Below are 12,906 nucleotides of genomic sequence, written 5' to 3'. Positions count from 1 at the left end.
TGTTGGCTGTTGGGTTGTATGGAAAGTCGTATGATTTGACTCGTAACCATAATTTTTGAATGATATCTATATATTGGGGGGATTACATTCAACAATTTTTTGTTAATACAAAAATTAAGAATACTCCATATTTTTTAATTTTCTTCTAGAAGGTTGACTCAACTTGGTTTGAACTTGATTGCCATCAACACCAACATAACTTAGAAAATTATGGAGGTCATATTAATTCATGAAAATGACACCTATTCGACATTACGGGAGACATCAATTATTAAAGTCAACAATTTCAACTCCATTATTTGGCTATACACACTCGTTAGACCTTTTTTTTTGTAAAAATCAAGTCAACAAGTCGACTCTATACTGTGGTGACGCTTCACCCACCGATTACGAGAACTGCATCACCACAACTAGATAAGTGATCCAACAACAACGTCTTCCTAAAAAACGAGGTATGATTTTTGTCAATTGAAATATTCCAATACCCAAACAAATATTCCTAAGTAGTTTAATGGGCTAAGTCAAGCTTCGACAGCAACACGCGACACCATGAATAACATCTACACTTCCAACTTGTAACTACTTGACCAATAGTGTCCCATCCTCTAGCTTCGACCTTAGCTCGACAAGGGCGAAGGTTGACAAAACCAAGTCAATGGCCTAGTTCTATGTCACACGGACATCTCACCACCGGACGAGATCCAACATCAATTCGGTTACAAGAAAGACTCCAACATATGGTACGACTCCGGCCAAATTCTTTGGGAAGAACCAAAATGGAGGGTTTAGATTCAACTTGAGGAACGTCCAAGAGGTGGATGATCCAACGTCGTTTATAGACCAAGTAAAGAACTTACTTGATGATGCCATTGTTGAGCTTCCATATTGGTGTGCAAATGGAGCTGAAGTTGGAGGAAGAGTGGTCGGTGGGAGTTATAACTTTTTTGTCGAAGTTTGATCAACTTCGATCCCACACACCACGATTCCCACTTGATTGTCTTCTATCATTCAACTGTCGAACTAATAAAGAAATTTCGGTCACTAGTCACTTGTCATTGATTACAATAGTCCAAGCCTACCGCTAGATGTTGTCCCATTTGGACTTTTTCTTCCGAGCTTTCTCTCAAAGTTTTAAAACGCGTCGGTTAGGAACAGGTTTCTGCACCTTTTTAAGGAATGTTTCGTTCCCTTCTCCAACCGACATGAGATCTCACAATCCACCCCCTTGGGGGCCAGCATCCTTGCTGGCATACCGACCGGTATTTGCCTCTTATACCATTTGTAAAAATCCAAACCCATCGCTAACAGACATATTTTAACAGCTTGAGAGAAAACTCGAAAAAGAAAACCTAAATATAACAATATCTGCTGGGGTGAGTTTGGGCAGTTATACTCCACGTGAACTCTAACACTAATTTAGAAATTTCCAACCTTATTATTGTGTACAGTTGGCAGAGTACCTCCCCCACACTATACCCTCCAAATTTAGCCTCTGTCATTTAGCTTGTAGGGCATATACCTTATAAGCTTTGGTCAATGACTATCAAAACGTCTTTGTGGCCACCTATTGCAAGGGGTTAGACAAACATTTTCTGTTTCTATTCAACTTTAAGACCATAGAAATTAATTAAAAAGACGTCAGCAAAGTCAAATATAACTTTAACCAGTTAAAATATACACTCTCAATCAAGATAAATGAAACTAAGTTAATTAAAATTTATAGATTTTTCAAGCATTAGATAAAAGAAAGTTTAAAGTTTTTGTTGTACCAAAGACATCAAATTTGTCTGAAAATCATTCAGTTCAGACATTGCAGAGAGAGCACCCAGTAAGCTTTTCAGTTGGACCATTGAAACTCATCAACTAAACATCTCAACTCAATTTCTTAGAACAGGCCATAGGTTCGAAACCGACATTTTTGGTTTTATGGCTGAAGAGAAATTTGGCCAAACAAATAACAGCGATGATATCATTGGGAGTGGTGTAAACACTGTAGACGACAATGATCAATGATGAGATGTGAAACTGATACACTAAGAAAAGGGAACAGAAAAGAGAACAAAATATCACCGCTGATTCCTCTGCTTTTCTGCGAAAATTCAGTAAAATGGAACTGAAAATCCGTCGAAACTTGGACTCGAAATCTATAACGATTTACATGTCACTCCCATTCTCTACAAACCCATCTAAGAATTCAGGGGAAAAAAAATCAGGAAAGCTATAAATGAGCTAAATCAATTAATAAATCTATCTCAGAACTTCTTAGTGGCCTTAGGAATCGAGGATTGCAGCTGAGCATCCATTGGATCCGGACTCACCGATGTTGGACTGGGCGGAGTTAACGGCGCCGCCGCTGCGGTTTCTGGAGGAGGCGGAGATTGGGATTGCGGGGGCGGTGGTGGTAAGGGAGTTGGGATGGTAGCAGGCGGAGGTGGAGAAGCAACGTCAGGTAGAGGCGGAGAAGCCGGAAATCGATTTTGGGGTGGTGGGTTAGGATTGGAATCCGGTGGTTTTGGTGGGTTCTGCGGCTGATTGGAGGCGGCGCTGCCGGAAGGGACGGAATTGGGGTTGGGGAAGGCGGTTGGAGGAGAAAAACAGGAATCTCCGAGGCACTTGTGGGGTTTTTGGAGGCTGTGGCGGAAGACTCCAAAGGCTAGAACAAGGCCAAGAACCACCAAAACGGTGACAATGAAGATGAAGATCTTTGTAGCTTTACCCACATAACACATTTTTTATTTCCAGACTTCAAAAGCTCAGATTTAAAAAAAAAACACAGAGATCGTTGCTTCAGTAGAAAAAGATTTGAGATTTGGTTCCTTTTCGTCTTTTTCTCATGGCGGTTGAAGAAGATGAGCAAGATGAGAGAGAGAGAAAGAGAGAGGAACTGGACTGGGCTTTTTACTGAGTTGTAACTTGGAATGGGATCAGATCCTCTTGAAGACCATACTCCTAAGGTGGAGTGGGGCACCAATGATATAAGGTAAAAGCCTGAGGGATTGGACTTCGAGAAAGCTCTGTTTAGACTTTAGAGGTAAAGAGTGAAAAGGGATTTTGTTTAGACTTCGAGAAAGCTCTGCCAGAGTCATTTGTACGCTCGAGCCCACCACCAACAGATATTGTTCTTTTGGGTTTGAGAGATTTTCATAACCCTTACAAACATTGTTTCGTTCTCCTCTCTTCAGGGGTTCAGCGTCCTTGTTGGCACACCGCTCAGTGTCCACCCCTTGAGGGGCTCAGCATCCTTATTGGCCCACCGGGCCGTCCACCCCCTTGAGGGGCTCATCGTCCTCTTTGGTACACCGCCCAGTGTTTGGCTTTGATACCCCATATGTAACGGTCCAAGCTCACCGCTAGCGTAGATATTGTCCTTCTTGGACTTTCCTTTCGAGATTTTCCTCAAGATTTTAAAAACCAGTGGGAGAGGCTTCCATACCCTTATTAATAATGTTTCATTCTCCTTCCTACCGACGTGGGATCTCACAATCCACTCTCAAACGTCCTCGCTGACACTCGTTCTTCTCTCCGATCAATGTAGGATCTCACATCATTCCACTTTAAGATAGAGATTAATAAGGTGTGGCTCTATGTCAGGTGACTTTACGTTTCCTCACTTTAAGATAGGCCTACAAAGACATCGACTTTGTTAACAAACTAAAAAACTAAACCATCATAATTTTGTCCAATTTTGAATTCTTCCAAGCTGTAACTATCAAAGCATCAAAATCTGAGCCTGACTTGCCTGGCTTGTGCAAGTCCCAACAAGAGGACAACCAATAAAGCATCAAAGCGCAACACATCTTCCTCATCTTTTAACAATCATGGACTTGGACATGAATAAACTACAAGACATTTTCATTTCTGTTATGGAGAAGAACGTGTATGGATTGTGTTTCACTAGTTCAATCGTTATCCTAACCTGCTTTATGTGTGCATTCATGTTCGCTCACTTCCTATCTGTTCTAATAGTATTAGTAAGCAATAGAAGGAAATGACTTCAGAAACAATCATGGCAAGTGTTGTGTGCCAAATGCATAGTGGAATCATAGAGACAATGGTACCATGCAGTGGATATGTTCAAGGTAGATATAAATGTAAAGTGCAAGGAAAGAAGCTAGAACTCAACTGGTCTCTCCCATGTTGGTCTATTGCATCAAGGATCAATCATCGGATTTCGGCGTTCGAGGCGACTACAATAGAACCCGAGGTAACTACGTTCCAGCCTGTAAATCTTTCTTGTATCAGGTACCTGAATTTGTGACATAGAAGGCCGTAACAAAAGCTTCAAAACAACACATTGAGAGTCACAAAATACCTTGGCAGTTTTCCATGGAACTTTTCTTTTGTGCAGGCATCGAGAAGCAGTCCTGACTACGATGAAAGGCTGATACAGAACTATGTGCCAGTTTACGTGATGCTTCCAGTAAGTTGCATACAGAATCCAGTATACTCGCATTCATCAGAGTCAAACAAGTTTAGTTTATCATTCTTCTTATTTTCATAACACCAGTTGGGAGTTATTACAACTGATAATGAACTGGAAGACAGAGATGGGATAACGAAACAACTCAAACAACTACGAGAAGCAGGCGTGGATGGCGTAATGATTGATGTTTGGTGGGGGATTGTAGAATCCAAAGGGCCAAATCAGTATGATTGGACTGCATATAGGAGCTTGTTTAAGATAATTCAAGGATGTGGTCTGAAACTTCAAACTATAATGTCTTTCCACCAATGTGGAGGGAATGTGGGAGATTCTGTCAATATTCCACTCCCCAGTTGGATTCTCAAAGTTGGAGATTCAAATCCTCATATCTTTTACACAAACCGCTCGGGAACCAGGAACCAGGAGTACCTCACTCTCGGAGTCGATAACCAGCCTCTCTTTCATGGGCGAACTGCTGTGGAGGTCAGTTCCTTGCAACTGCCTGACAGAAAAACAAATTCATTAACACAAAAAGAAACTCAAAATTGTCACGGTAATCAGATCAATTAGTACTGACACATATTTTACTTCGTTCTTTATAAAATTTCACATGATGGATCTCCACAGATATACAGGGATTACATGAAGAGCTTTAGAGAAAACATGTTGGATTATTTAGAAGATGGTCTTATAATAGACATTGAAGTGGGACTTGGTCCTGCTGGGGAGTTGAGGTATCCTTCATATGTAGAAAATCAGGGATGGGTATTTCCTGGTATTGGAGAATTCCAGGTAAGACTAGATATGGAGCATTTTTTTCAAGGAGACTTCCCTGCGTTTTGGTTTCAACTATTTTTCTTTTATAGTGCTATGACAAATATCTCAAAAGGGAATTCAAAGAGGCTGCAGCAACTGCAGGACACCCTGAATGGGAACTTCCAGATAATGCAGGAACTTACAATGACATCCCTGAATCTACAGAGTTCTTCAGATCAAATGGGACTTACCAATCTGACAAGGGGAAGTTCTTCTTGACATGGTATTCCAACAAGTTATTGAGCCATGGTGATCAGATCCTTGAAGAAGCAAACCGGGTTTTCGTTGGTTGTAAAGTTAAATTAGCAGCCAAAGTACGTCTACAAAGCAAATATTTTTCTAGATCTTTGTCATTATAGAAACAAGCACAAGAAATTGTCTGTCTTCTCATAAAAACAGGTAGCTGGGATCCACTGGTGGTATCATACGGAAAACCACGCAGCAGAGTTAACATCAGGATTTTACAACTTGAAAACTAGAGATGGATATCGACCTATAGCAAGAATGCTATCAAGGCACCATGCAATTTTGAATTTTACATGTCTAGAGATGAGGAATTATGAGCATATATCAAGAGCTAGAAGTGGACCTGAGGAACTAGTTCAGCAGGTAAAGTATAATCAAGTTCATACAAGAAAGATCAAGAAATTGATCCCAAATTCTAGGAATGATTTGAGTAAGTTGCTCTTAAAGCAAAGTGACAATTTATTCAAATTTCTCCAACAGGTTCTAAGTGGAGGTTGGAGAGAAGGCATTGTAGTAGCAGGAGAGAATGCACTACCAAGGTATGACCACGCAGCTTACAATCAAATTCTTTTGAATGCTAGACCAAATGGAATCAACAAAGAGGGTCAACCGAAGCATAAGATGTTTGGAGTGACATACCTTCGACTTTGTGACAAACTCCTGCAGCAAAGAAATTTCAATATATTCAAGAGCTTTGTAATGAAAATGCATGCTGATCAGGTAAAGAATTATTCCAAAAAGCTATCAAATTCCTCCTTTCTGCTTTCGCACTCAGCTGGGTTGTCTTTTGTGCTTAGCAGGGTTACTGCCCCAACCCAAAGGACTACAACTGCGATGTTGTCCCACTAAAACAGTCGAGAGAAAAATTTTCGATGGAAGCACTTTTAGAAGCGAAGGATCCATTGGAGCCATTCCCATGGGATAAGGAAACTGATACTCCAATCGGTGGTCCTTTTGTGGATGTCTTTAATAGAATACTATACATATTTAAGTGAAATAAGAACCAAACAGAAGTGACCATGGGGATGCACCAAACTTTACTGTAGAGATCATGTATTTGTTCCTCCTGCTATTGTATAAAATTTATATGAAACCATTTTTAAGTAATAATCACCAGAATCTACATCAACATCCTATTAAATTGAACTAGTATTCTAGGGAGAGAATTAAATTATTCTAGATCTAACAACTTCAGGACTTGAGAACTTCAAAATAATAAAAGCAACAATAATAATTTGAAGTCGAAGCTTATAACTTCGAGAATTCTTTGTAGACGAACAAATGTCAAAGAAGTTGTTTACTTCCCAAACATATTCTCCTACATCTACATATAAACACCGGTTTATTAAGAATATACAAGAGAAACACTTGGAATTGTTGATTCATTACGGCTTATAACCAATAGTTCATTATCTAATAAATTTTTCCTCAATACAAGAGCAACACTTCATCTTATACTAGCTTAGCCTATTTCAAATAAACTATTCGTCCAACAATAAATAACAAATATTTAAACTCATAATTGAAATATAATTAAGAAAAACCTTAAATCTCAACACTAACTGGGACGGTTATCTATCACACCTACACATGCAGAAACACAAACTATTTAATATTTTAAGAGAATGTCTTAAATTCCTTAGAACCAGAAAAAACGAGCTTGATTTCACCTTCATATAAATAAAGTTTTGACTTTGACGTGCTTTGTTATATCATGTTGTACCAAATTATCACTTCAAACCAATAAAATAAATTCAAGAATATTCTATCCACTAAAAGATTTCCACATGGTTAGAATCTTGAACAAAAATAAATAAACAATGGTTTGAAGTCCTTTAAACTAAAAGTCAAAAAGTTGTTTATATTTTATGATCATATTTAGGTTTCTTAGGAGGATTTCTAATCACAGATAATTTATTATAGTAACAGTGGCAACAGAACATATAATTCAGTATTACATTTAATTTATTAATTTCTAGAAGGCACGGATACTAATAACAATTTGAATAATCTTTTAAGAAAAGAAAATAAAATAACAATTCATAGACTTTTAACTATTTATATATTTTCTTTTATTTTTCAATTTATTTTCGAGAATTTTATAAATGTTTTAACTAATAAAAAGAGAGTTCTTTTTTCTCCCGTTTCTCTCTCCTGTTAATTACTTATTTTTAAAGAATTTTAGTTATTTAGTTTACTTATTTATTTTAAAATTTTAATCAGCTAATTCAGCTTATTTTTTTAGCAACAATAAAGTTCCATTTATAATATAATATGAAATATTTTTATTATTCACGTGCGTGAATAAATGCGAAAATTTTGTCCTATTCTTGCCTGTCACGTAACCTTGTCTCTTTAGGAATAAAAGGGTCCCACCAATAACTGTCTGCCACGTCATGATACTCCAACAGATCAAAAACCCTATTCCAACACTATAAATTAAATTTCTAACGCCCGCTCTTCCCAAAACCAGACCTCTTACTTTTCCTTTTTTTCCAAATCGATTCCAATGGCACCAAAGCGGCTCATCGATGATCTACCATCGGCTCATGCCGTCTCTGATGCAGAAGAAGAATCTGGTTTCGAAACTCTTGGAGAAGATCCAGAAATCAATAATCTAATGCAGAACTCTGAGGATGAAAACGAAGAACAAACCTATGAAGATGAAGAAGACGAGGAAGATGAAGAAGAAGAGGAAGACGAAGAACATGCAATCCCTTCTCCTATCGTATCTAAATGTGAAAAATCTCCTGAAAAAGATTTTGGCTTCGTTTCAGATTCCGATTCTGAGAAAACTCAATCCTCCCCTAGTGCTTCTGCTTTCACCATCAAATCGATTCTTAGAAAATCGGCTTTTGGGTCTTCTAAACCTAAGAAGGGTTCTCACAAATCGAGTATTGATTGTGCTATTGTCAAGCCTGTTGGTTCCGGGTCGAAGCGGCCGATTGAGAATAACTTTCATGGGAATGAGTTGAACAAGAAGAAGATCAAGAGGGTAATCAATGGCGAAGATATTGAAGAAGGAAAGAAAGTTTCTGGGTCTGGAATTAACAGGCTTTGGAGTGAGGATGATGAGATTTCTATATTACAGGGCATGATTGATTTTCAATTGGCAAAGGGGTCTGATCCTTATGCTGATATGAGCCAATTTCTTGAGTTCATAAAGAAGAATCTAAGCGTTGATGTGTCTAAGAATCAATTGATTGATAAAGTCAGGAGGTTGAAGAAGAAGTACAGAAACAACTCGGAGAAGGGAAGGAATGGGGACGACCCTGTATTTTTGAAGCAACATGAACATAAATCCTTTGTGCTGTCAAAGAAAATCTGGGGCAATGAAGCGAAAAAGAAACCAAGGAAACAAAGTGTGAAAGCTAGCAATTCAGTGTCTATAAGCTCGCCGAGAGTAGATATGGAAGCAGCAAAGAAAGAGGCTTTGAATGTTGAGAGTAAGATATTGCCAGAGGAGTTTCTATCTGAATTTCCATGGCTGAAAGCTTCGATCATGGTGGAGAATGATAAGTTCTGTTCAGAAGGGTTAATGCGGCTTCTAAGAGAAAGAATGCCATCAATTGGCAGTGAAAAGGCAAAAGAATTGGATGAAAAGTGGAGGAAATTGGGAGAGAGTGAAGTGGAATTGTATCTGAAGAAGGTTGAATTAGTTAGGGAACAATGTAAACTAATATTGGATTCAATGGGGAAGGCAAGGAGAGCAGCTAGCTAAAGCTAATCAAGGTAGTAACAATTACTTTCTTGAGTAAATTTTTTTTCTGCTCTGAAATTCTTTGAACTATGAGCATTTTGGAGTATACCTGTCTACAATGGCTAGGAACAGTTGCTACTGTATTTTTCTGAGTTTTAATATTTAATAGAAGATATTCCTTTTGGGTGTTTTTACATACATCTCTTTATTTCTTCAGCTTGTCTGGTTCATTCTGATTCCTAGTTTTTGGCTCACTGACAGCAATGGAATGGAAAAGTAGCCTCCATTCTTTGATGACCACCTAGAGAATATTCATAGTATTTGAGATATAGAATTTCATTATTTAATATTTGATCACTGCATACTGAGATTACTTCTGTATATTCTATTCTACCCTCTTTCTTCAATATCAGTAAGCTTTTAGTTTTTGTTAGAATCCCTATTACTTTGCTTAGTTTTCCCAGAAAGTCAGTCTCGTACCAATGGAGATGTATTTCTTACTTGTAAATTCATAATCATTCCCTTAATTAGCAAATGTGGAACTCTCTCCCAACCATCTTCAACAATCCTCCCCGCTAACAAAGTACACCATAGAACCTCTTCTAAGGTCTATAGAGCCCTCGAACAGCCTCGATTAGAGCGTCGAACAACACCAGTAGCAAATGTGGAACTCTCTCCCAACCATCTTCAACAATCCTCCCCGCTAACAAAGTACACCATAGAACCTCTTCTAAGGTCTATAGAGCCCTCGAACAGCCTCGATTAGAGCGTCGAACAACACCAGTAGCAAATGTGGAACTCTCTCCCAACCATCTTCAACAATCCTCCCCGCTAACAAAGTACACCATAGAACCTCTTCTAAGGTCTATAGAGCCCTCGAACAGCCTCGATTAGAGCGTCGAACAACACCAGTCGAGTCTTTAAGGATTACAACTTCTTTGTTCGACACTTTGAAGGTTCAATTAGCATGGTTAAATTAAGGGCATGACTCTGATGCTATGTAGGAGTCACGGACCTCCACAATGGTATGATATTGTCCATTTTGAGTATAGGCTCTCATGACTTTACTTTTGGTTTCCCCCAGAAACCTAGTACTAATGAAAATGTATTCCTTATAAACCCATGATCATTCACATAGTTAACCAACATGGGACTCCCTCCCAACAATCCTCAACAATTTTATCTCAGACCTGGAGTTTTTGTTCATGCATTAGAACTTACGAGAGGCAATCACGGTTTTGTGTATGATAGGTATTTGCCTTTTGCCTTCTCTAATCTTCTTTTGGATCTATATACTTTTTAGATCAACCATTAGCATAGTCCTCACTTGATCTCCATTCCATAGAAAAATGTGATAGATTACTTGTGTACCATTGTCATCACAAGGCTTTTACCAAGCCCCTCTTCTCCACATATAATCCTAATTATTGCTGTGAGAAGTCCTAGCTTGTGGGTTTGGATCTTCTTTAATGAAAGCTTTGGTACATACATTGCCTTCTAAGTCGTGGGATTCTCAAAAGATCAGAATTGCTCATTGTTCATTATAAACTGAATTGTCCCAATCATATGATCAAATCACTCTATAATAAAGCTTCATCATGATCAAAACTAGATGTACAAATGGTTATTGGGATTCCCCATTTATGATGATACTCCACATTATTAGCGAACCCAGAGTCCCAATGTATAATCTAACACAATTTTTGTAGGGATTGCACTCAGATTATTGTTTTCAAATGAGTTCACAGTTCTGCAGTTTCAACAGTTCTTAAACATAGCCAAGCATGAAATCAAGCAAACCAAGGATTTAAGCAAGTTCCTATAGACCAGTGCGAAGAAAAAACCAGAGCAAAATGATCGGATACCTATCTTCATAATAATTGGCAAAATTATATAAAGAAAAAACAATGGATCATGCTTTGTAAGGACCCAAAATGGAAACACGTAAAGAGAAATAAAATTGTAGTACCCGACGCGCCGCCTTGCTGAACAACACAACGGGGGAAATTGATCGGAAACCTAGGGCTTGTATCGGAACGTTGAGATCTGCTGCAGAAGAACTCTTTTCTCTGCGATCTTCTGGATAAGCCCCAACTGTTCTGCCGAGAAAACGCAACAACTCTGCGAACAAAGCATCGTCTGAGCGACCGGCGAGTTAACCAAAACTTGCAATAATTGGTTTCTGCTCAGCCTCTCCAATCCACCAAACACGCCGCTTATGTGGTGATTCGAATTAGTAGAAATGGCCGACTCGCAAGGCATGGATTGAAGAGCAAGGAGTTGCGCCTGAAGGAACTTGACGTACTTAAACGCTTCTTCAAGCATTGTAGAGATATCCATCTTCTTGTCCCACGGCAGTAGCTTCTGCAAGCAACGCGTCTTGTCGCTCAATTTCTGCCGACGCTGTCGAGCTAATGCGCTGCGAGGAATTTGAACACTAGGAGACACAGCAGCGGAGCTACTTACCTCACACTCTCGCATCATCGGCTCCACTATCTGCAACGGATTCCACACAGAATCGACTCGAGCACGCTTGTTAAACGACGACGAACATTGCCCCAAAGAACGCAGGTCCGGCAAGTGAGGAAACGACGTCGAAGCATGAAAAACAAACGCCGTTTGTTCATACACATTCATCGGCTCGGATGATTCAATACTTTCAGCAACGAAGTTAGAGCTCGGCTGAGGGTACAACGACGTTGAAGCATCGGGGAAAGTAAGAGCATCGGAAATGTAGCCTCCTCCGAACAGAGACGGCAACAACAAGGGACAATGGTTCTGATTACCACCGGCGAGAAACGACTGAAGACTTACGCCGGAAAACATGGCGTTGAAGCAAGGATCATCCCAGACATTGGTGGAACCATCGTCTCCAGCAAAACTTTCCATCATCATGAGACCTAAAAAGACCAGAGAACAAGGAATTGTGTATACAGATATATATATATGATTTTGTAATGGTGAGGAAGAAGAAGACAAAAGGAAACAGAGGGAATGATGACGGTGCTTGGGGCCGTACAAGGAGGAATGTAACCGACAGGTGCAGGTGGCGGGGGGACTGTACAGCTTCTTCCGGTACGCTTTTTTGTCGTTTTCTTCCCGCCGTTTCATATAATCGAACTGGGAAACTAACTTCTTTCTGAATATTATTAAGTTTACTTTAATTCAATTTTTGGCCTTAATAATTTTTCCTTATTAGATGTGAAAATTTAAATATTAAATTGTAAATTTCATTTAATAATTCGTCCATGAAAATATTTTTATATCTATTTTTTAATATAAAAGGCAACCATAATTTCGAGAAATTATAGAAATTATAAAACCCAACTAAACGAATACTTATAATGCTAATTTTCCGTTTTGGCCCGTTACGTATTGCCATCAGCCTCACGATTTTAAAACATGTCTGCTAAGGAGAAGGTTTCACACAAAACCCTCTCCAACTAATGTGAAATTTCATTATTTCCCCACCCTTGCAAGGAATACTTTGTTTCCCTCTCCAATTCTCCAACTAATGTGAAATTTCATCATTTCCCCTTGTAAGGAAAGACTTTGTTTCCCTCTCCAACTAACGTAGGATCTCACAGTTCTTAACAAGATAAGCTAAACTTCGTTCATACCAACAAAAACTCCACCTACTACAAGTCATGTCATTGCTTTAAAAGACGATGAAAACTCGAACAATTCATCATCCACACGTTCGAATACGAGAGGAGAACTT

General features: G+C 38.9%; 3 protein-coding genes across 6 annotated transcripts; 2 read left to right on the top strand and 1 right to left on the bottom strand.

The window, feature by feature from the left end:
• Positions 1-3,822: 3,822 nt before the first annotated feature.
• Positions 3,823-6,595, top strand: LOC111793681 (beta-amylase). Its single transcript, XM_023675675.2, has 8 exons — positions 3,823-4,204; positions 4,349-4,420; positions 4,508-4,906; positions 5,051-5,215; positions 5,290-5,553; positions 5,639-5,848; positions 5,966-6,205; positions 6,286-6,595. Exons 1-8 carry the CDS (start codon positions 3,989-3,991, stop codon positions 6,478-6,480), a joined length of 1,761 nt encoding a protein of 586 aa, XP_023531443.2. The 5' UTR covers positions 3,823-3,988; the 3' UTR covers positions 6,481-6,595.
• On the bottom strand, positions 4,787-12,082 carry LOC111793683 (transcription factor bHLH117). Of its 4 annotated transcripts, XM_023675682.2 has the most exons (3): positions 11,652-12,082; positions 11,155-11,549; positions 4,787-4,925 (listed from the first exon to the last, which is right to left on the bottom strand). In XM_023675682.2, the coding sequence occupies exons 1-2, from the start codon at positions 12,078-12,080 to the stop codon at positions 11,205-11,207; spliced, it is 774 nt and encodes a 257-aa protein (XP_023531450.2). In that variant the 5' UTR covers positions 12,081-12,082; the 3' UTR covers positions 4,787-4,925; positions 11,155-11,204. The 4 variants fall into 4 exon arrangements, with proteins under 4 accessions (XP_023531450.2, XP_023531446.2, XP_023531448.2 ...); XM_023675678.2 differs by having other exon boundaries at positions 11,155-12,082; XM_023675680.2 differs by having other exon boundaries at positions 4,790-4,921; positions 11,155-12,082.
• Positions 7,555-9,381, top strand: LOC111793682 (STOREKEEPER protein). The gene has a single exon (XM_023675676.2). It carries the CDS (start codon positions 7,995-7,997, stop codon positions 9,204-9,206), a length of 1,212 nt encoding a protein of 403 aa, XP_023531444.2. The 5' UTR covers positions 7,555-7,994; the 3' UTR covers positions 9,207-9,381.
• Positions 12,083-12,906: the final 824 nt, after the last annotated feature.

Source organism: Cucurbita pepo, chromosome 4 (genome assembly GCF_057944985.1).
Source record: "Cucurbita pepo subsp. pepo isolate OVF chromosome 4, ASM5794498v1, whole genome shotgun sequence".
Lineage (NCBI taxonomy): Eukaryota > Viridiplantae > Streptophyta > Magnoliopsida > Cucurbitales > Cucurbitaceae > Cucurbita > Cucurbita pepo.
Note: the sequence above shows the minus strand (reverse complement) of the source record. Positions and strands in the feature narration are given on the sequence as shown.